The 23,510-nt window shown below is 36.9% G+C and overlaps 1 protein-coding gene across 2 annotated transcripts in view; it reads left to right on the forward strand.

Annotated features, from left to right (window-relative positions):
- The window catches only part of fhit (fragile histidine triad diadenosine triphosphatase), a 270,717-nt gene that overhangs the window by 188,955 nt on the left and 58,252 nt on the right, over positions 1 to 23,510 (forward strand). For both annotated transcript variants that reach the window (XM_058373930.1, XM_058373931.1), the window contains exons 4-5: positions 15,238 to 15,383; positions 19,512 to 19,541. In XM_058373930.1, the coding sequence (XP_058229913.1) occupies positions 15,238 to 15,383; positions 19,512 to 19,541 (176 nt within the window). The remainder of the gene's footprint in view (positions 1 to 15,237; positions 15,384 to 19,511; positions 19,542 to 23,510) is intronic.

Here is a 23,510-nt window from a genome sequence, read left to right on the forward strand (position 1 = left end):
AAACCCAATGTATATTGTCACGTTAGCAAGAAACCGTAAAGCGCTATATGCTCTCCTGAAGAACTTACTTACTGTTAGAATCTGATGACTTGTTAATAACAAAGCCAGAAAACATCATCATATTCAACATAACTTTTTTTGTTGTTGTTAAAAAAAAATCTCTTTATTATTAATTTTGGATTAAGTGAAGTGACTTAACACGAATCCCTTTGTTAATATAGAATCGATAATAACCAATCAGATTCCAGAATTCAGCACTGGTTTCTTAGTCATTAGCGAACTGCCATAATCCTGCTCCAGTTTTTCACTTTGAATTCTAGTCTAGAACGTTCCGTCCGTCCCACTTGACCTTCCTCTGATTTGGAACACACCGTCTCCGAGTCGTTCCTGATTGAAATCTGACAGAAGTGGCTTAACGCTTTGACATATCAGCACCTCTGCCTGCTCTGACCCCCCTTGAGCCGTAAAGCCACTTTTTATTCTTTCTTTTTCTTCTCTAACAGTTCCTTCAACCCACGGGAGAGACCAAGAGTTTACTGTGGTGTATCGATTGCTGTCTGCCCCTTCTTGTTTAATCAAATAAGATCTGGAGGATGTTTCTGAATTGAAGCTATTGATTAGCCGAGACGAAGCTGTCAATTCCTGTCCAAGGGGCTGTTTCTGAGGAGTGATGTTTGCATGTATGGGTCGAGAATTTAAATGGATCTGGCACGATGGATCAATGTGTTATTTTTTTTTTTCATTCTCTCTCTCTCTCTCTTTTTCAAAGCCTATCACCTGGGAATTGGGGACTTTGATCCAAATCCATATAATTTGTCACCCGTTTTGCTGAGATGGAGTTTTCTCATCCCGCACTTGTTATTCCGAGGCTGCCTCAATCAATGAGAGCTTTGTGATTTACCCATCTTTTTTTTTTTCTTTTTCTTTTTTACATCCCTCTGACATGCAGCAATCACTGCTAGGCATTTGCGTGGCACAGATTTGTTTTGAACTTTAATCAATCTCACAATAGGCGTGAAATTGTATGGTGATAGTGGCGCAATAATAAGAAGAAGAATCAATAAATAAATTAAAAGCAGCATCAGCGATATCCTCACTTCTTGCACCTATTTGTTCAGGATAAAAAGAGACAACAAAATAACGTTCTACTGCTAAAAGGTCACATCTTAGGGCTGGCTTTAGTTCTATAGACACTGTATAACTATTTTATAGGATTCTTAAACCCTTCACATCCATACTTTGTATCCTAGGAGCTTAGGATGATCTCAGGAAAGAGCCGGTTCGGGGAAAAAAGAACAGGTGTGTTCATTATCTTTATTCCCAGAAACCTTTTCTCTGCAGCTCTGGCGCTTTATCTGAAGGATGTACCTTAAGACCGCTGATTCTGTCGGATCTTGTGGACTTGTTTTTGTTTTTTTTTTGTTGCTCATGTTGCAGATCACCAGCTGAGGCTTTACGAGTCCATAATCCTACCTGACAGCTTAGTGATAATTGCGCAAGGCGAGGCAAACCCAAGACACCTGCAATCGAATGAGCAGTGCGCTAGTTATCGACAGGGGTAAAGAGAAATCTCCGTCAAACTTAGTTTTAATGCCTCACTGTTATATATCTATATACAGCCTGAGAAATTGCCTCTCGTGATCTAACTCAACATTTACGCTTCCCATCATGCAAGTTTTATCATTTTAATCGCCTGATAATTTGGCACTGTTTGTCCCCGAGAAGTTTTTTTTTTCGAAGGTAGTTTTCCGTAAAGGAGCGCAGATGCTAAATCAGGGTTTATAAAACTCTTCTCAGCTCTCGCCAAATGAAAGGCCGTATAGATAGACGATCTCCTTGAGCACCGGCTGTAAATCTGCCTAGTATTTAAAAAGACTCGTGTCAGGTTTATGGAGCAAATATGAAGTCATGCAGGCACAATTTCAAGCCCTGCTCCTCCTCTAATATGTTTATTCATCATTCTCTCGCAGCATGTCTCTCCGGGCTGAGTGATGGCTTTCGTGATATATTAGAATACGCTTAAGTGGATCTTGAACATTTTACACACAGTGCTTGTGACTTTGTTTTAAAACACGGCTTCCTGATTCGCTTGGATGAAGTCGGTTTCGAATTCAGATTCAGATTTTATGCCTCATACACAACCAGAAACAAAAAGAAGAAAAAAAAAAAAAATAATAAAAATAAACTTTGACGTACAAAAAGAAAAAAAGTAATAAACATGTAAATAGAATTTTAATAAATGACCCCCTTAAAAAATCCTTGAGGTTCTATATGGATGCCTAGAGTTCTCTGTGGAATCTTTCTATTTGTTATAATATTATATATTATTTTATATATTGTACCATTTATATTAAAAATGGTTCTAGGATTGAAACAAAGAATGTGTAAAGTAAAATAGGTGCCATAATTTTGTTTTTGTAGAATTTTGTTTATAAAATATTTATGCTATAAATGATATAAATAGTTGATTAAATTGGTTATCAATATGGTAGACAATTTATATCATAACACAATGTAGTTTTTGTTGAAATTAATTTGTAGTGTTTAAATGTGATGGATTTTATTGGCTATATTTGAAATAATAATAATAATAATAATAATAACAATAATAATAATAATAATAATAATAATAATTATTATTATTATTATTATTATTATTATTATTATTATTATTAATAATAATAATAATTAAAAATTGTGGATGCTGGTTGGTATTTATTTTAGTTTCTTTAAAAAATAAAATAAAATAAAATAAAATAAAATAAAATAAAGAAGCCCTAAAAAAAGGCATAGCTTATATTATCCATGGGGACATTCAACAAAATGAAATGACTTTAAATGAACATAAAAACGTACAACATATAACAAAATGTCTCATAAATAATGAAGTTAATAGTCAGGCCGCATTACCCGGCCCTGTCACTGATTAGTTTCCAGATTACTAATAGCACACCTTGTCATTGTTTTATACTGTTGTTAGTTATTCAGTTGCATCCATTTTTTTTTTTTTTATAAAATTTATTTTATTTTATTTTTTTTTAATTATTAACATTCAAAAGTCTCCTCATACAGAAGAAAGAAGAAAAAGTGCCATCCCATAATCCATCAAACCCAAACTAAAAAAAAAAGTTTCTGTAAGAGCTTTAGAAATGCTGCCTGGTGAGCAAGTATTGAGATGAGCTACATTGTTTGTTCCCTTTTTCCCTCCTTTTTCCAGCCCAGCTCTACTCAGACTCTGCTCTGGATGATGTACGATGTAGGCAGGATGTTAAAACAGTCAGACATTTTGTGCCAGCGGCACGGTCTGGGCTGCTAGCACACAGCTTTTGTTCCTCTGAAAGGAACATGATGAGGAGCATTTATTCCTCTTGCCTTCTTTGTGCTGTGTCGGTGTTATGCTGCGGCTTTTTTTCCCCCGTCTGTGTACCAAAACTCTCACATGATTGTGTGTCTTTTTTTTTTTTTTTTTTGGTGTCGTCTTCATCTGAACGCTGGAGTCAGAGACACGCCGGAATCTCTTTTAACGCTCTCTAGCACTTCCGACGTTCTTCTAGACGCTTATCTTCTGCTCTTTTGGAAGACAAAACTCATAGGAACTGCAGGAACACTTTGTATAAAGCCCTTATTCATAAATCATTACAACCCAGAGTTAGAATTCTTCATAAGTTAACAATAACTTCTTGGAAACTATGTTCAACTTCTTTTTTTTGTTGCTTAAATAATAGGCTTTTTTTTATTTTATTATCTTTATATATGTTTTATATTTCTTCTTTTATATATAATAATTATTTAAAGCAAATATGCTGCGTTATTTATTACCAGTTACATATAACCATGTTATAAATGTTACATTAAACTTGAAATTTCGGGGGGGGGGGGAAATCACGTACATGTACATTACTGCAGTTTTAAAACTTTCATATTTAAATAAAATGGATTTTCAAGAGAGAAGAAGTGTAGTATAGTCGCAGATTGAACACTAAAGTGAACAATGCTGATGAAAACACTCCACCTGATTCTGTATTTTGAGATACTTTTCACGTCACCCCAGCTGTAAAGAGTGCTTATTCGCTAGCCTTCCTGACGGCTCCAACAAGCCTGGCCATTTTCCTCTGACCCTCTCTCTCCAACAGAGCGTTTCTGACTGCAGAACCGACGCTCACTCGATAGCATCAAGTATACACTTGAGTTGAAATGATGCTTAAACATTACTGCAAAACTAAATATAAAAGACTAAATATTGGGGAAAAACTGAAAACATAATTAAAATATGAAAAAAAAACTAAATTAATAACATAAACAATATCCTCCAAACATAAAAGCAAAACTGAATACATAAAAAAACAAAACTAATAACTAAAAAAAAAACGAACATTAACTAGATCCCACAAACTTGAAAGCAAAACTAAAAACATTACAAGAAAACTAAAAGCAAAATTAAAGCATAAAAAACAAAACTAACATAACACACACTATCGGAAAAACATAAAAACAATCCTAAAAGTTTAACAGAAAAACTAAAAGCATAAAAAAAGCAATCCTAAGAACACAACTACAAAAAACTAAATGATACATTATTATATTATATTTATGAGACATTATTTTAAACATTTTATAAAAATGGTTATAAGGAATTGCTGCCAAACTGCAAAGATTATACTGACACTTTGTGTTATGGTTATGTGTTATCAAGGAAACACTTATTATTATTATTATTATTATTAGTAGTAGTAGTAGTAGTAGTAGTAGTAGTAGTAGTATAGTGGTATATGATTTAATTTTTTTCTTCTTATTTTTATTATTATTATTATTATTATTAGTAGTAGTAGTAGTATATGATTTTTTTCTTATTATTGTTTTAATTATTATTATTATTATTATTAGTAGTAGTAGTAGTAGTAGTATATGATTTTTTTTTCTTATTATTGTTTTAATTATTATTATTATTATTAGTAGTAGTAGTAGTAGTATATGATTTTATTTTTTTTAAATTATTATTATTATTATTATTAGTAGTAGTAGTAGTATATGATTTTATTTTTTTCTTATTATTTTTTTTAATTATTATTATTATTATTATTACTGTATTATTATTACTTTATGAAGCATTATAAAAACATTTAAAACAGAGCTTGAAGCATTCGAACGATTTTTTAATCAATTTTTGTTTTTATTTTTATTTTGAATATTATTTTTCTCACACTCAAACCCTTAATGCTAGCTTGAATTTTGAACTTTGATCGACAAACTGTAGAAGGCATGACCCAGGATGATCTTTTTCATGCAGTATGCTCTCCTTCCTGCATATTTACCTTGCTAATCATGTGTGAAGGATGAGCCTGTAGGCCAGGCTGGAGTCGTCGGTCATCCTGAAAGTAAAAGAGGGCCACATGTGAAGCGTGTGTGTGTGTGTGTGTGTGTGTGTGTGTGTATGTGTGCTCTGCCATTAACCTGAGGGAGCAGCAGGGTGTGGAGAGTGCTGATGAGTGAAGTTCTGGGTCAGAGAAGCTCACGAAATCAACCTTGAATTGCATGATGCCAAGACTTCAATCATGGCTGCCTTTTTTTCTGTGGAAACAGCAGTGACACTGGACATGGAGCACAGCGTATGATGACATCTGGGATTTTCTGTTGGACTTTTTGTGGCTATTTCCTTTCCTCAAATTTAGAAAGAAGAGATTTACAGAGGTGAAGGAAAATTGATCAGGAATGAGTTGCCAAAAGTAATCTTGTGAAAGTGAAAAGCACAACAATAAAAAGCGGCAACAACAAAACCAAAAAACACGACAGTAAAACTCTCGACATAAAAGCAAAACAAAAAACACAAAAGCAAAACCAAAAACATGACGATAAAAACACAAAGCAAATGAAAACATGACTGAAAAACCAAAAACACAACTTCAAAACTAAAAACATGACTGCAAAACTAAAAAGGGCAAATAAGGGCAAGGGCAAATAATAATAAAAAAAAAAAACTAAACTAAAAATAAAAAACAAAACTAAAAATACATACAAAACAAAACAAAAAATCAGAACAAAACTGAAAATACAAACAAAACTAAAAGCAAAAAAACAACGCCAACAAACACCAAAACTTAAACCAAACTAAAAATACAAACAAAACTAAAAGAAATCAGGAAAAACTAAAAATACAAATAAAAATAGAAAATACAAAAAAATATTTAAAATAAAATCAGAATAAAACTAAAAATACAAACAAAAATAAAAAAATCAGAACAAAACTAAATAAACAAACAAAACTTAATGCATAAAAACCAAAACAAAAAATACAAACAAAACTAAAAATACGAAGAAAACTAAAAATATAAACAAAACTAAAAACAACAGTCAAAAACAAACACAGCAGCAGTAAGTGTATATGTAAAATAAAGGTTTTTATTGAACATCTCATGCTCGTTGTCATGTTGTCTGCATTTTATTCTTTACTTCACGCACACTTTATTGCTATGTTGTACCATTGTGATTTTAATCATTCAGCTCACTATAAAAAATATAAATATTTAATTGCATTGAAGTGACATTTATTTAGGCAAAAAACTGCCTCATCACAGATAGTTAAGAAAATGAGTTAATAACAAGTTAACAAGAATTTCTATTTAAAAAAAATCTAATTCCTTTCGTGTTTAGGTTAACGAGCATGTTTCTTCTTCTCCGTAGGCAAATCTAAACCGCTTTACAAATACTCTAATGCTGTAAAAATGAACAAGTCGCACACTTTCCTCCCTTAACAACCCCTTATGCGACTTCCATCTTCTGCCTTATTGCGGTGTCAGACTCTTTAATTGTATTTTAATTACATATATCTCTACTTACCCACTCTCTAATGTGATTCCGATTCCCTTTACAAGTCTCCTTTTATTAACTAAGCGATCAGATCGCTGGCACTTTGGAAGCCTGGAAGCCGTCCTGTAGCGTCGGGGTAATTTCAGCCTGATCCGAGATTATCCCAGTGTCTAACAAAACACACAGTAAGTGTGCTGATTTGAAACCCGGCCCTCATCCATTCCTTTAACCCCCCCATCCCCCCCCACCCCACCCCCCCTTTTTCAACCACATCACTTTCTTTTTTATTTTTAGAAGAATCATATATACAGTATATGAATGTTTTATGGTTCATTTGCAGAGTTTCTTTCTTCGGCTAATTAAATCCCACGAGTTCTGTAATTAAAGCCCTTGTGCTCAGATCTCTGGTTCTCACCCAACATCCTGAGGAACGTCAGTGTAGAATACAGGACCTGCTTTAGTCTCGGTACAGATGCTACTGGAGATATTTTGCTGATTAGTTTCTCAGACCTGGTTTAGGATTTCAGCTAAATCCTTAATGACTAATGAGTAACATTTTAGCCAGGAGAAACGTGTCATGCTACACTGTGCAATGGAACCTCGGCATACTAATGCCCTCCCTTATGGATTTTTGCCTTAAGAATTGAATTTTTGCAATAAATTTGCATCAACATACTAACGAACTGAACCGGCTAAGTTGCGCGTACGTCTGGGAGCCGTTCTAAACTTGTTTGCGTCAGTCAAGCGAAGCCAACCGAAGTGAGTTTACAAATTTGGTTAATTTTTTTTAGTCAGCGAAAGCTGTTTGGAAAGAGTCAACCCACGATACCAACTTTGCCTTCGGCATGCTACAAGCTACATTTTTTTTGTTGACAGATTGGGGGTGTTGGGTGGTCTGTTCTATTTTTAGCTCAAGCTTGGTGGCACGACTTCCTGTGAGGACCCTTGACATGGAATGCTTGGCTTGGGTCAGGTCTTTGTAAGCAGCCATACAGTTTACATACGCTTCGTTTTGGTAATATTGGTCATATTTTTGGGACGCTGTAACGGATTATCTGCATTTACATTATTTCTTATGGGAAAATTTGTTTCACAATACACATTTTTGCCTTAAGAACTTGCCTCCAGAACGCATTAAATTCATATGTTGAGGTTCCACTATTATATTTAATACCAGAGCTGTTTATTAGAGTTTGAGTAAAAAATTAAAGATGTCATGACAGCAATCAGCAAAAACAGGCGAGTTGTGTGAAATCTACCAGCAAACTGGTGGAATGTTTCTTCTTAAAGGGAATGAGGCAGGTGATGGTTACATTTGGCTGAAGTATCTACATGAAATGGGTATGGATTTTGATTGGATCGCAGCACCTCCAGCTCTAATGAGTTGTCTAGATCAACAATTTTCACAAGTATAAATCACCTGCGTAACATCTCACTTTTACTAGTTTCCCACGAATTTCCAGAACTTGCTTAGCAGCAACAAAATCTCCGTCAGCCAACACTCTCATTCTCAGATGTCTTCTGATAGGCCATAACTCCCGCCAGCTGTGTAGCAGGACTTCTTTCTTGCTTTTAGTAGGCACATGAAGCCTTAACAACATGCCTAACATGCTGACTTTAAAGATATATAACCTACTGTATGACGGATTACATATGTGTACACATTTCTGACCAACTCTGACTGGTCAACCCTGTCTATGATCTCCCATCATGCGAGATGATGTTGGACTACTGATCAGAAGGTTGAGGGTGAGTTCAAACCCCAGCACCTTGAGCAACGCTCAACTGCTGTGTTGTATAGATGAGATAAGTCATCTCTGGATAAGGGCATCTCCCAAATGCCTACCGTGGAACAAACACTGCTGGATCAGACTCCATTTCCAGAATACACACACACGCAGTCTCTGAATTTCCAATTTCACACACACTTGCAGTCACGCTTGAAAACAGATTCTCATGTATACCAAGTCTTTTCCTTACATGTTTACAGTCCTGGTGTTGACCTTATTTCTGCCTGTGTTTTTGCCTAGCTCTGTTTATCCTGCTTGCTGATCCTCTGACACGTTTCCTAGTGTTTTGGATTTTGGACTGTTAAAGAGAAAGGAAAAAAAAAACTGGATGTGCCTAAGCCTCTTGCATCATGTGACACGCCTTACACAGTACTGTGATTTTTTTTTTTTTACTATTTTTCTGGATCATCATGGTGACTCAGAGCCACTCAGGCATATCTTATTTATAGAATAGAATATAAATTTGTCGAATTTTTTTCATCCTCATTAAAACAAACAACTATTTGCACTATATCTTTGAATAATTGTCTCTCCTTCACAAGTGCACTTTTTTAAAATGTATTTATTGTTATATTTTATATTATTTTTTAGCAGTTCATCCATCTCTTCTCTCCACAAGCTAGTTTTCTCAGCCTGTGCTCACCACTTTGATGTCACTCTTCAGGACTAAAAGCATTGTTTTTTTATTTCCTCTGGCTTAATCACTTAGACAGGCTGGATCGATATGTGAGGGAGTCTGAAACTTTTTTTTTCCTTTTGTTTTGAAGGTGTGTGTGTGTGTGTGTATGTGTGATAGCAACAAGGCACTTTGGATTCATTGCAGTCAGGCTAACAGACAGCTCATATCTCTCAGCGTGTGTCTGCCGGCATCTGCTTTGACTGTCCAAAGCAGCTTTATTAAGTGTCAAGAAATGGAGCTGGATTGTCGGTCTATCTGTCCGTCTGGACTCATCCTTAAGCCATTTCTTCCTCAGCGTCATCAAAAAAGGCTGCATGATGCATTCGAATATACAGTTAAGCGACTAAAGCATTACCAGTGCACTCAGGGTAGGGTGTTCAATTTTAAGGCGGCTCTCATCGGCAGTACGGTATGTAATTTCTCCTGCTTCCCTGGGGTGCATGATGGGACGATGAGTTCCACAGTCCCCTGATTCCAGCCTGGGTCATGTCTGCTAAAGTACTGACGTTCTGCACGTCGTTCTTGCTTGTAGAACTGCACTCTTTACACCGTTAGACAGGCCGCTCTTCCTCGTCTGAACAGTTAATCCTTCTGTTAAATTTCACCCTATAAGCCAATTTTAATTTCCCGGCAACATTGTTTTGCCTGCCAGACAAAGGTGCTTGCTGGCGTAACCCGGGAATTGTGTTTACCTCGTACCTGTTTTGCTTGTTTGTTTACTTTTTGCTTGTTTGTTTACCTTCTTCCTCAGCGCATCTAATCCAGCGCTTCACCGCATAATGCGAAGCTAGACGGAGGCCGCGGACTGACTTCTGGCAAACTTGACACAAATTCAGCATTATGCTTGGCAAAAACAAATGAAATGTCAAGATCCGAGGGCATATGTCTTCCCGCACGAGCATGATTGCATTTGCAATGTAAAGGCAATCTCCAGGCTGCATTACATGCATCTTGAACCCAGGGACAGAGACGATCAGTAAGTGTAAGTGGTCAAATGACTGTTGTGATGGATAATAAAAGGACCACAGTCAGGTTTATTATTTAGTCACCGGCTCTATCCACAGTGTCTCGGAGATGTCGGATGAGCTCGGCGTGTGGGACGGAGAAATCGGACGTGAAGAATGCCTTTCATTAAGGAAATGATTGAATATTTTACACAGGGTATGCCGAAGGAGTCGGTTTATTTTTATATTCAGATATTTAGATTGCTTATTATTGAGCAGTTTCACCGAGTTACAGTGCTATTAGTCTTGATTTGGGCTGTCGCACGGTGGCGTATGGAAACGGCTTTATCTCATTTGGAAATCAAATGGAGTGGAGGATGATTGGTTCCGTCCAACTGTGGCAAGGAGAAAATGTCCATCTGCTGGAGTAGTTAAGCAGCCCTCTGCAACGAACTGACGGATTGAATTAGAAATGTGCACTCGCCTCTCTCATATCGCTGATATGAATATAGAACTGTCACAAGTGCGGGCGATGTAGTTACACGGAAATTGAGTCGAGGGTACAAAATACAAATCTCAAAACTGACTCCTGTGCAAGGTAACACATTCTTAAAAAAAAAAAGATTTTTTTTTTTTTACACAGTTCTACTTAAAAATAGGACAGATTTCAATTAAGGAATTTATTTTTGAAGAACTAGAGGTGCTTGCTTGGTGACAAGACAATTTATGAGCTTTTTTTTCCCTTTACTGTGCATTATAAGTAAAGGAAAATAAAATGATGGGGTGTGTAATTTTTAGGAAAACCATCCACGAAAGGCTCGTGTGTTGTGACCCAATGTAAAACTGCACATTATTTTCTTCTAAATTGTTTTGTTCCTCTTATACCACACTAATTAACCACATTCTTCTTGTTCAAGCGTTGTTTATTTGTGCAGTTGAGTGCAATTCGACTGAACACCACACACTCCCATATTCTCTATACCCACATGATCTTGATCACATGACCACATGACATAACGCTAGTGCGATATTGCTTTTATGTAACAGTTATAACAATATAAACAGGAAATTAATATCAAGTTCCTGACATTTTTCATTGCTGTACTTCTTCAGTTGCGTGACAAGGCTGAACGCATAGCACTAGAAACTTCTTTCGCCTCTATATTTTTTAATATTTTTTTTATTATTAGTCCAAGCCAATTCACGCTAGAAAGGCTAAAATATTCAAACGAGCGCAAGAAAGTATCATATGAATATTTGAATTACAGATGAAACAGCTATCAAGAGAAAAATGATTCAGCACCTTTTCCTATTGGAATCGAACAACGCTGGTGAATAAAAGACTTTCCATTAAGAAGTAATGGAGATTTGATGCGTTTGATCCAGTGCATTGGTTTCGCCCGTGCGTGCGTTCGTTTTTTTTTTACTACCGATGCATCAGCGCTACAAAGTCAATGTGCTCTTCCTCTTAACTGTCTAGATGTATCTAACAAATCACTCTGAGCCTTAGAAAGCTTTGCAAGGAGCACAGCCCTGAACGACAGCCGCTGCATTTAAACCTCTGACATCAAACCTTCTCTCTCTCTCTCTCTCTCTCTCTCTCTCTTCTTGTCTGTTCTTTTTGAAACCAAGCCCTAATTTCTCATCCCTTGTGACTGCTCAGTGGCGGCCTGCAGCGGGGAGGGAGACATCCGTTAATATGATATCTGATTTCCTTCCGCCAAGCCGAACATGAAAGCAGGGGAGACTGATCGTTTGCGCCACGCTCGCCTGGCTCACGGGTGCCCATTGTGCCATGAATGCAGCAATGTAATCATCTTCCTCCAAGAGCAATGGCCCGGTGTTTAATGCCTGTCATCCGAGGTGATGATTCGCTTTCATCCAACTCCCAAGTTAGCGGCGTCTCTCTTTTACCTCCCTGACGAGGCTGTGTGTAATTATTTTACAGATTTATGACAGCAGTAATATATTAATATACAAGCGTTGGAGGGTTGTGTGGGCACATTTGATGAATGCAGAGGTGAAACACAGTCATAATGATGTGCCGGGGATATATATTAGTTCTCTTAACTTGAAATGACTGAAATGATGTTTGGGAAGAAAAAAATTGCCAGTTGTTTAATCTGTTGCAAACTATAGTACACTTTTGACCAGGCGCTTTATTAGGGAAAAAAAGTGGCCATGCTCGTTTATGCAATTATCTGGTCAGCCAATCATGTAGCTCGCAGCAGAGTGCAGAAATCTGTATAATCATGCAGATGCAGGTCAAGCGCTTCTGTTAGTGTTACATAAAACACAAGAATGGGGGTGGGTGGGATCGTCATCGTGGTGTGGTTATTGGAGTTTTTCAGAAATCTCTTGGGGTTTTTTACACACATAAGTCTGTACTGAATAATACATTTAATGAGATGTGGGTGTGTAGAGATGCTTTGTCAATGAAAAAGGTTGGAAGAGAATGACAAGAAGGCTACGGTTTAAAAATAATTCACTCTTTACAGCCAGTGTGAGCTGAAAAGCATCTCATGAGCGGAAGACTACATCGGATTGCGCTGAAAACTGGACAAAAGGTCGCCTGATCTTGTTCACGTCCATTCTTTTCCATGCTTTTCATCCAGTCAACATATATCATTATAATATTTAAAAATTCTCGCATATTCAGATCAATCAATTTCTGGTTACATGAAATACGCCTTACTCTGGAATCTTGTCTCATGAAAAAGAGCTCAAACTGAATTGAATGAAGACAAGGCCATTGAGATTTGCTCGATTTATTTATTTATTTTTATTGAAAAGTAAAATGTCCATAGAAAAGGTCCAAATGCTGTCCGTTTCCATAAAGCGAGCCAGTTTTGTCAGTTCATACAAACTGTATGAATTTGCAAGCATGAGATGATGCCACTGTTTTGAAAATCACATACTTTATATGTTTAGATATAAAGTAGAATGTATTCTGCTAAAAAAATCATCATATCTCTGAAGACCTGCGAGGCATTTGAAGCATCTTTTCCTTCCCTTTTCACTTCTAAGTGCCTCATTGCTCCAAATCGCTGGAAAGCTTGATTACTTGAAGGCCAGTGGATTTTCAAGCTCTTTTTTGAAGCGAGGAGTGTGTTTTCTGACCTTTCTGTATGTGTGTTATTTAGTATATCGAGGTGAGTCACATCAGACTGGTTAGGTTGCGAGAGGAAATAAAGTAAGGCTGGTGGACCCTAAATAACCTGCAGGGGCAGTTAAAAATCACCCAGATAGCTTCTTATGCTTGTGCGCTCACATTCTGTGGCCTTCCAATATGAAATAAAGTCATGAAGAGAATGTATGAAGAAGTATTTGCACTAAATAAGACTTTCAGTGGAACCTTTTTTCAACGGGTTGCCAAAGGTTTTGAAATGGCAAGAAACTGCGGTTATGTATGAAACTACTCTTATGTTCCACACTTCCAAACTTCCTCCAGTGACAGGAAGGCTAAAAAAATGAATGTAATAGTAAAAACAATCACTCTTTATAACCCTGGAGAGCAGAAAAGCATCTCATGAGGCATAGTACAGTGAAACATGAGGTAGATGAGCTTTAAGAGCAGAAGACTGCATCAAATTGCTTTTTGCTTTTGTCAATAAAGAAGAACAGGACTCTGAGGCTACATGTGATTCTCATAGATTTAAAACGTCTTGAAGCATCCCCAAAACTTTTGTGTAATCAGTGCTGTCTTTTAAGCTTTCTTTCCTAAGTGGTGATGCTTATCAAGATCGTCCAGTCCGTTTTTTCCTCTCTGAGTCCTGTACTGTGCATCTGTCTGTTCTGTGTGCTTTCATTAATATTCTGAACCAGTCCAGGACAATATCGAGTTCAGATTTCCTTTTTGCTCCTCCGTTGGCTTCTTTTACCTCCCAGTCGGTATAGTCGTGGTCAAAAGAATCCGCATTTCCGCTAGCACTTGGCATGTTGTTTAGGATAGCTAACAAGTGAAGGTTCAAGACTACATTATTCACAGTGTTACGTCCAAAAGCTTATATTCATGTTATCAAGCTGTTGGCAAGGCAGGAGATGTTGGACATGCTAGCAATGTGAATTTTATTCCAGAGTTCAAAGGAAAGTTAGCCAAGAATCTATTTCCGTAATGAAAGAATAAACCAGAGAGCAAAATCTATAAAATCTTTATTTACACAGCTCTATTACAGACAACAGCAGAAAGGACTTAAAACTCATCTATTAAGTTTTTTTTTATTTAAATTAAAAGCCAATGTAACACTAGCAATTAAACGTTATTTATTGCTTCATGTTTATGATTATAGACAGTCTGTTTCTCCATCTGGCTCAGAATAAGAAAGATTTGGGCAGCTCTGGTTTACAGCATCGCACTTTTTAAAGAGGACAATATGCAATGCTGTTTCACACTCCAGCAGCAGGATGAGGATTCAATTACTTTGCAAGAATATTTTTCGAAATGAGCTTAAGATGAGTCGTCAAAACACGAAACTCTGCAAATGTCATGGAAAAGAAAGGTCTTCTCCCGTACTTTTAGAGCTATTTCTAGTTTCATTGATGTTAAGGATCAGTTTAGCATAAGTGTGTGATGGTGTATTACAACACCCTGCTATTGGTTTCACAAGGGTTCACACTTAGCTAAATATTCATGTTTTCCGAGCAGGTTTAGCAGTAACATATGGCTGATAATTATAAATGTTAAATAAAGGTCATTATAAATTAAGTCAACATTGACTCAACATTACATAAAAGTCACACAGACAGCTGACGAGATGAAGTCTGTTTATTTCTTTACATTTTATTTCCCAGTTATTTTGTCAAAAGATCAGCAGTTGACTTGTGAGGTCAACTTGAAAGGATAACCCTGTTAACTAAAACATTTCTGGTTTATATATATTTCATTATTCGTTTTAAAAAAATGTAATTAAGTTCATTAGAAAGTCATTTTCCAGAAAAAATTCCATTTTAAAAAGCATCCTCCACACTAAATGTGAAATCTGAGCATGTGGAACACTTCCTTGACCCACTCTTCCTGTAGATGTGTTAGTGTGTCCCGTGAGGCTGGTCGAGCGTTTCCGTGACTTGCGGCCTGATGAAGTGGCGGATTTGTTCTGCACCACTCAGAAGGTGGCCGACGCTGTCGAGAAACACTTCAGTGCCTCCTCCTTGACCATCGCTATCCAGGTAAACATTTCTCTTACATCCTTGCTCACATTGTGAAGAAAGCGTGATCACTGGATTTTGGTGGAATTTCAGTCTTTTGTTCTTTACAGAGAAATGTCTGGCTGAATAGATGGACCATTAGAGGAATATACTGTATGGACTGCATTTTGTTGGACTTAATGATATCCCTGTGATGTCCATGTCTTTTCTGTGTTACTTATTTAAAAGGTAATTAAGTGTGATTGGTCTAGGGGTCAAGGGTGGCTTAGTGGTAGTCGATTCCTCTGTCGCTTCTGCCCTTTGTGGGTGGAGTTTACTCTGTTTACTCTATGTTCTCTTCTAATTGGTGATTTTCTCTAGATACTCCATTTAGTCCACTACATATTGTGCCCCAAGTTCCCTTGCAATGGCTTCAGCCTCCCAATTCATCTAAACTCTTTCAGCCCACTACATAATATGTCCACTTATATAAAATGAGTCTGTTTCCCCTTTCTTTTTCTCTACACTTAATGCCATTATGAAACCACATTTTTCTTCTTCTTTTTTTTTTTTTTTACTCGACAACTGAGAATCCATCACTGATAATGGTCTAACTAATGGATTCTGTTACCATGGGAAAAAAAACACATCCAGACGAACACCTTTAGCAAAGAATTGGTAAAGAAACATAACAACTACATGCCATTATAATCCATTTTCCACCGCCTATTGTTCTTTTACATCCGTCTGTCTGTTCTTCAAGGCATTCTTAAAATACAATCTTAGTTATTTCACATGCATGGAGAACTAACAGGAGAATACCACCTGCTGGAATAATGTATTCACGAGTGTGTCAGAGAGAGACAGAGAGAGAGACAGAGAGAGAGACAGACAGACAGAGATAGTACCTTCATTTTGCATAACCTTTGATATTTATGCTAATTCCAGATGGTTTCTCTCCCGCTGTGCTGCGCAGCCTGACAAAAGAAAATCATTTCACTTATCTGACGAAAGGCTATAATCAATATTCCTTCACTCAAAGGCAGTACGACGAGATTGGAGATTAGATGTGTCTGCTTTCAGCAGATTGTCCCAGGCTGCATGGTACCCACAGTTCCCAATTTTTATTTTTTTGAAATGGTTCCTTGCTGGAGTTCTTTTATTTTCTTATAAAAACAAAAAAAGGTCCAGGAAAAGAAAAGAATCAAAAGTGTTCACTGTGACCCTGTGGATTTACATCACAGCCCTGTGGATAAGGTTCTGTGCTAGTCATTTGAAATTTATGAGCTCTAAATCCTGAATGTTTATTAGGTAGCTCAGCAAAAGGATTTCGATTTGTACTAGGGTTCTACACAGAAGGTTTAAAAGTTCTCCAAGAGAGACAGACCAAAAAGGTAGACACACTGTTAGAAAAAAGTTCCTCAAATGTTCTTTGGATAGATGTCTAAAGGGCTTAGGTGTGTTCTAGGGTTCTGCATGGAACCTTTAAGAGTTCCCCTATTTAAGTAAACCAGAATTCTTGTAAGGGGGTTGATGAGATTCTTTTTTTTTTTTTTTTATTGAGATACAGTACAGGTTTACACTCTCAGTTAAAGGTTCTTCAAGGGGACTTTGGATAGTTGGTAAAGAGTTTATATTTGTTTTAGGGTTCTGCATGGAACCTTTAAGAGTTCCCCTATATGAACAACTCAAAGAGCTCTTAAGGTGGCTGATGAAATGTTCCTTTTTATGAAAGTACACCTCAACAATAGATACATGGTTCCTAAAGGGTTCTTTGGATATATGTCTAAAGGGCTTATATTTGTTCTAGGGTTCTGCATGAAACCTTTAAGAGTTCCCCCATATGGGCAAACCAAAGTGCTCATAAGGGGATTGATTAGATTCTTTTTTACTAAAGTACAGCTTCACGCTCTCAGAAAAAGGTTCCTCAAGGGTTCTTTGGATAGATGTGTAAAGGGCTTGTGTTTGTTTGAGGGTTCTGCATAGAACCTTTAAGAGTTCCCCCATATGGGCAAACCAAAGAGCTGGAAAGGGTTTTTTACTAAAGTACAGTACAGCTTTACACTTTCAGAAAAAGGTTCCTCAAGGTTAGGTAAAGAGTTTATATTTGTTCTAGCATTCTACATGGAACCTTTCAGTTCCCTCATATGGACAACTCAAACAACTCTTAAGGTGACTAATGGAAAGTTTCTTTTTATGAAAGTACACCTCAACACTAATAAATGGTTCCTCAAGGGTTCATTGAATAGTTGCTTATGTTTCTTCTAGGGTTCTACATGGAACCTTTAAGCTCTACACTCTCAGAAAAAGGTTTTTCAAGGGTAATAGTTGGTAAATATATTATTTGTTTTAGGGTTCTACATGGAACCTTTATGAGTTCCCCCATATGGATAAGCCAAAGAGCCCTTAAGGTGGTTTATGGAATGTACCTTTTTATGAAAGTATACTTTAACACTCTCAGAAAAATGGTGTTCCTTGGGGTTCCTTGGATAGTTGGTCAAAATGGTTATATTTATTCTAGGGTTCTACATCATCATTATTATTAGGTCATTTAAAGGAAGAACTAAACAAGTTTTTTTTAATGGAATGTATCTAATGAAGTGCTACTGGGTTCCTTAGGGGTTGTTGGGATTGCTTACCCATAGTAGAGAGTTAACATAGTAGAGAGTTAGCGAGTTCTAACTTATTCTCCCAGAGGGACAATTGAAAGAGCCAATAAGGCTGGTTGGAGGTAGCCTTGTTTTAATTATCATGTAGCTCTGAACCCCTTCAGATTTCAGTCTGTAGCTCACCAAAAGGTCAGTGGGTTTCCACTTGTTCTGTATTGAATCTTTAAGAGTTCCTCCACAGGGAAAAACTGAAGAGCCCTTAAAGTTGGTTAATGGAACTTTTTTAAAAATTAAGTACAGCTCTTACATACACACTCTTCAACAAAGGTTCCTTAAGGATTCTTTGGATAACTTTCCAAAGGATTGTTCTGATTGTTTTAGAGTTCTACCTGGAACCATTATCAGTTTCCACTTCATAACAAACCAAAGAGCTTCAAGGATGGATGAGTTTTAAGAGTTCCTTCAGCATGAAAATTCAAAGAGACCTTTGGTAAGCTTTCCAAAAAGGACTTTTTTTGTTTTTGATGCACCTTTACACTCACCAGAGGGTTTCTATTTCTGTTTGTTCCAGGGTTCTACACAGAACCTTTAGGAACTCCATCAAAGGACCAACCAAACAACCCTTAAGGATGCTTGACATATATTTTATTGAAGGGCAGCATTACACTCTTTGAAGAAAGGTTCCTCAAGGGTTCTTAATAGTTAATGGTTCTTAGACTTCTAAAGCAGAGCCCCTCATTTCCCATGATGGAAACCATAAAACCTTAAAGGGTATATGATATATCAAACTTTTTTTCCTTCTTAAGAGTAAATGCTGGCTTTAGATTAAGTCTGACTTAGATAAAATTGTTTGACAGCTGAGTATACTTTAAGAAAAATGATTAAACCCATTCAATTAAATAGAATTAAATAAAGTAAAATAAAGTAATACAATAAAATAAGAAAGAACCCCTAAATTATACTAAAAAGAACCATCTAACTCATTGGCTTCTTTTCAATGAGCACTTCAATATTCTTCCATATAAAGAACCACTTTTTTGGGTTGCATTTATGAAGCAAGTGATAGAACCATTATAGGTTCTTTATCGAACCGTTCTTTTTAAAAGTATGAAGGCTTAACTTTCAATTAATATTCAATTAAGGTACCAGATTTATAGACCTTAATAATCTGTAAGCATTGGGAATAGAAGTGTGTCACCTAGCTGTCACTCACGTGAGGTGAAAAAGTCTCAGACTAAAATTATAGACCAACCCTGACATTTAGGGACAACTTTGCCAAACATATTCACTTTTTATCCACAAGATAAATCACAAATCCGTTTCACAGCTCCACGATTCGAACTCCTTAGCGTTCTCACAACTTTTCCGGAAGTCTTGACCATCCCTTGATTGTCGAATATGTGGGAAATAGACCGAAAGGTAAAACCTCACTTCAGAATTCATGAGGTGCCACAGCGGTGACACGATTCATTTGAAATTAAAATGCTGCTGAATTATTGACCAGGATACTTCCATTTCGAATTCCAAACCATTCCTAATTATCTGCTTCTGTTCCCAACAGGACGGACCCGAGGCCGGACAGACGGTGAAGGTAAAGCCATAAAAATGCACTTCTTTTAAATTTATCATGAGGTCTCGCTGATGCTTAGCTTGTATTAAATAATCATTGTTTTTCATTTGGCGGGCCCCAAATCCGTAGAGTGCGTCAATTTTTAATGGAGTTCTTTTAAAATGCTTTGTCTATGTCTTTATGGGTGAAGGTTAGAATGACAGACTGAGACAGGAAGAGTTTTGGGATGAAAGTCTTTGCCAGAGGCTTACATTATTTCATTCTTCTGCCTGGTTGCTCTGTTATGAATGTGAAAAGTTGAATTTATTTATTTATTGAATTATTGTTATTTGCTGCACTCAGCAATACAAGTAGGGTTAAGGTTATCATGCTTCATCATTCGGGGCATGTTGTTTAGCTCTGTTTATGTTTCCTCAGTTCAAAGAGTGTCCATGAATAACATCATGTCTTCGTGTTCAAACACAAGCCGCAAGGCTCTTTCTTTATAATGTTTGCTAATTGATTTTAAATGGATGAAATGAATCTCTGTTTGAGAACCTGCAGTGAGTAGGTCTCAGGGATTGTTTCTTTGCCACCGTCACCTCTGGCGTGCTCATTAGGGATACATTTTAAATTTATTTCCTGTATTTATATATTCCTGTAAAGCTGCTTTGTGACAAAAGTGCTAAACAAAAAAATAAAAAATAAATTGAATTGAGCTAGTGCTGCCTGTCTATGGACATTTTGCTTGTCTAGACAGCATCTGTTGCAGTTTCTTCTGTGTTGATGCTGTAGTTCCTCTTTATATTGTCACAGAGCACCATTTGCTGGCAGCTTTGCTATAATTGCTAATGTTAACACGACATCAAAATATGTCCATATTATATTTATCGCCGTTCCATGTCATCTGTCATTAGCACTATCATTAGTAATAACCTTCTTTTTTATTCAGTACCTACTTCATTTGATTAAGTACCCACTGCATTTAATTCACTACCTTCTGCATTCGATTTAATGCCTACTGCATTTGATTCAGTACCTTCTGTATTTTATTCAGTACCTATTGCATTGATTCGGTAGCTACTGCATTCAATTTACTACCTGCTGCATTTGATTCAGCACCTTCTGTCTTTCATTCCGTGTCTATTGCATTCGATTCAGTACCTCCTGCATTCCATTAAATGCCTACTGCATTCAATTCAGTATCCATTGCATTCCATTAAGTCCCTATTGCATTCGATTCAGTAGCCGCTGTATTTAATTTAGTACCTACAACATTTGCTTCAGTACCTTCTGTGGTTCATTCAGTGTCTATTGCATTTGATTCAGTATCTTCTACCTTTGATTCAGTGCCTTCTGCATTCCAGTCAGTACCTACTTCCTTCAATTCCTTACCTTTTGCACTCGACTCAGTATGTACTACATTCGATTCAGTACCTTCTGTGTTTCATTCAGTGTCCATTGCATTTGATTCAGTATCTTCTACGTTTGATTCGGTTCCTTCTGCATTCCATTAAGCATCTATTGTATTTGATTCAGTACCTACTGCATTCCATTCACTACCTTCTGCATTTGACTCAGTATCTTTCCTTTGATTGTTATTGTGAAGTGTCTAATTAAGCATTGGGTCCCTTCAAAAATGTAATCCTATAAACAGCTCAGTATGGATTTCATTCAAATCCAGCATGACGCATCCAGATTTTACAACGAGGTCCGTTTCTTTAAGAACATAAGCTGATGAACAAATTCAGGTAGCGTGCTGATTGTACTGAAGAAGGCTTCAATTAGACTTAATTCTGCACAGAAAGGCAGTTGGGATCTGGCTCTGCAGCGTTAACACATAGGTGTTAATATTCCGAGTTTGATTAGGCTGATCAGCCGCGTTAGGGTCGTGCTGTAACTCGGCAGGACTCTAGATCACCGCGGGTCGCTTTAGGATCGTTTAAAATTGAAATGAACCACAGCATCCCGGGTCACAGAGGCGTTCTTAGGTCATCAGGGTGATTACTTCCTGATGATTTTCTCTAATTTTATGTAGGTTGCTAGACTAATTTCCATGATAAACGGAGGGTAATTGCATTTTTAATAATGTAATGTTTTTTTTATCTTTTATAGTCGGCGGATTAGCATTGTAGCGATTATTCATAACACCCCAAATCCAAGTTCACTGAATATGTTGAGCAAATTTCTCTATTTTCCACCGTTCTCACACTTCCTGATGCTAATTTTCCTATTGAATGGCATTAACAGTGTTGTCCCTAATGTGCACATACCCATTTTTACTGCATATGGAAGTTTATTAATTATACATTTATAGCAGTCGTGGTGAGAGAACTGCCTGTAGCCTGAAGTGGGGAGTAATATTGAAATGTTAATGGTGTAATTCGAAGAGAAGTTGTAAAGCCAGGGAACCCAGAGGAGGCCCCATAATCCCAATGACTCTAATCAGACCCGCGGCCACAGGATCTGCCATTTCCATCTCGTCAAATCCGAAACTAAATATCTGCACTATTACATAAAAAGCATAACATTGAGCTTCTTTTTTTCGGGGGGAGATGGGAAAAAAAAAGCTACAAGCTTCCAATTCATGTCTCTGAAGGCATAAGATTCAAAGTGACTTTCCCTGTAAATGAGTTAAATCCACATAGGATCCGGTAAAATCCTTCACTAAACGCGGCCTGATCCGATTATGAGGTATCCAGCAGCACGTTTGTGGTGCGTTACGTTTCCGTGTGCTCTTGGTTCCTAAGCGATGTTAGCGTAACGTCAAAGCCTTTACCATCAAGAGGCCTTCAAATAAGCCTCGGTGCCTCTTCAGACAGAAAGCAGCCCCTTTAGATAATGAAAAAGACTCAACAGAGGAGCATGCATCAGAAGTCGGGATGTGATTGGTCATTGTACATGATTGTAGTGTCTTGTGTCATCTTTATATTAATGTGCATTATTAGATACAAATTACCTGTGTTTACCTATGACAAAGCAGACCTGAGCATTTCCTATTGCATTTCAGACAGAGTACCCTCTGTAATCATTTCAGTACCTTCTTCCTTTAATTCAGTACCTTTTTCATTCGAATCATTACCGTCTTCTTCCAATACATTTGGTTCAGTACTTTCTGCATTTGATTTATTAACTTCTGCATTAGATTCAGTACCTCCTTCAGTCGATTTATTACCAGCTACATTTGATTCAGGATCTTCCACATTCGATTCAGTACATTCTATATTTGATTCAGTACCTTCTACATACAATTCAGTACATTCTACATTTGATTCAGTACTTTCTACATTCAATTCAGTATCTTCTTGATTCATTTCAATTACCTACTACATTCCATTCAGTATTTACCTCATTTAAATGAGTACTTTCTGCATTAGATTCAATACGTACCTACTGCATTTGATTCAGGATCTTCTTCAGTTGATTTAATACCAGCTACATATGATTCAGCACGTTCTACATTTGATTCAGTACCTTCTGCATTCAATTCAGTACCGTCTGGATTCAAGTCAGCACCTACTGCATTCCATTAAGTACTTACTGCATTTGAAGATTCAGTACTTTCTGCATTCGATTTATTAACTTCTGCATTGGATTCAGTACCTACTGCATCTGACTGAGTACCGGCTGTATTCATTTCATTATCTTTCTTATTCAATTCAGTACCTTCGTCATGTGTTTTAGTACCAGCTTCATTCAATTCAGTACATTCTGCATTTGATTCAGTACTTCCTACATTCAATTCAGTACCTTCTACATTTCATTCATTATTTACTGCATTTCATTCAGTACATTCTGCATTCGATTTATTAACTTCTGCATTAGATTCTGTATTCATTTCAGTACCTACTTCTTTCAATTCAGTACAAGCTTCATTCGATTTTAGTTCCAGCTACATTTGACTCAGGACCTTCTACATTTGTTTCAGGACCTTCTATATTTGATTCAGTACCTTCTGGATTAATTTCAGTACCTACTGCATTCCATTCAGTACTTACCGCATTTGAATCA

Source organism: Hemibagrus wyckioides, linkage group LG21, assembly GCF_019097595.1.
Source record: "Hemibagrus wyckioides isolate EC202008001 linkage group LG21, SWU_Hwy_1.0, whole genome shotgun sequence".
Classification (NCBI taxonomy): Eukaryota; Metazoa; Chordata; class Actinopteri; order Siluriformes; family Bagridae; genus Hemibagrus; species Hemibagrus wyckioides.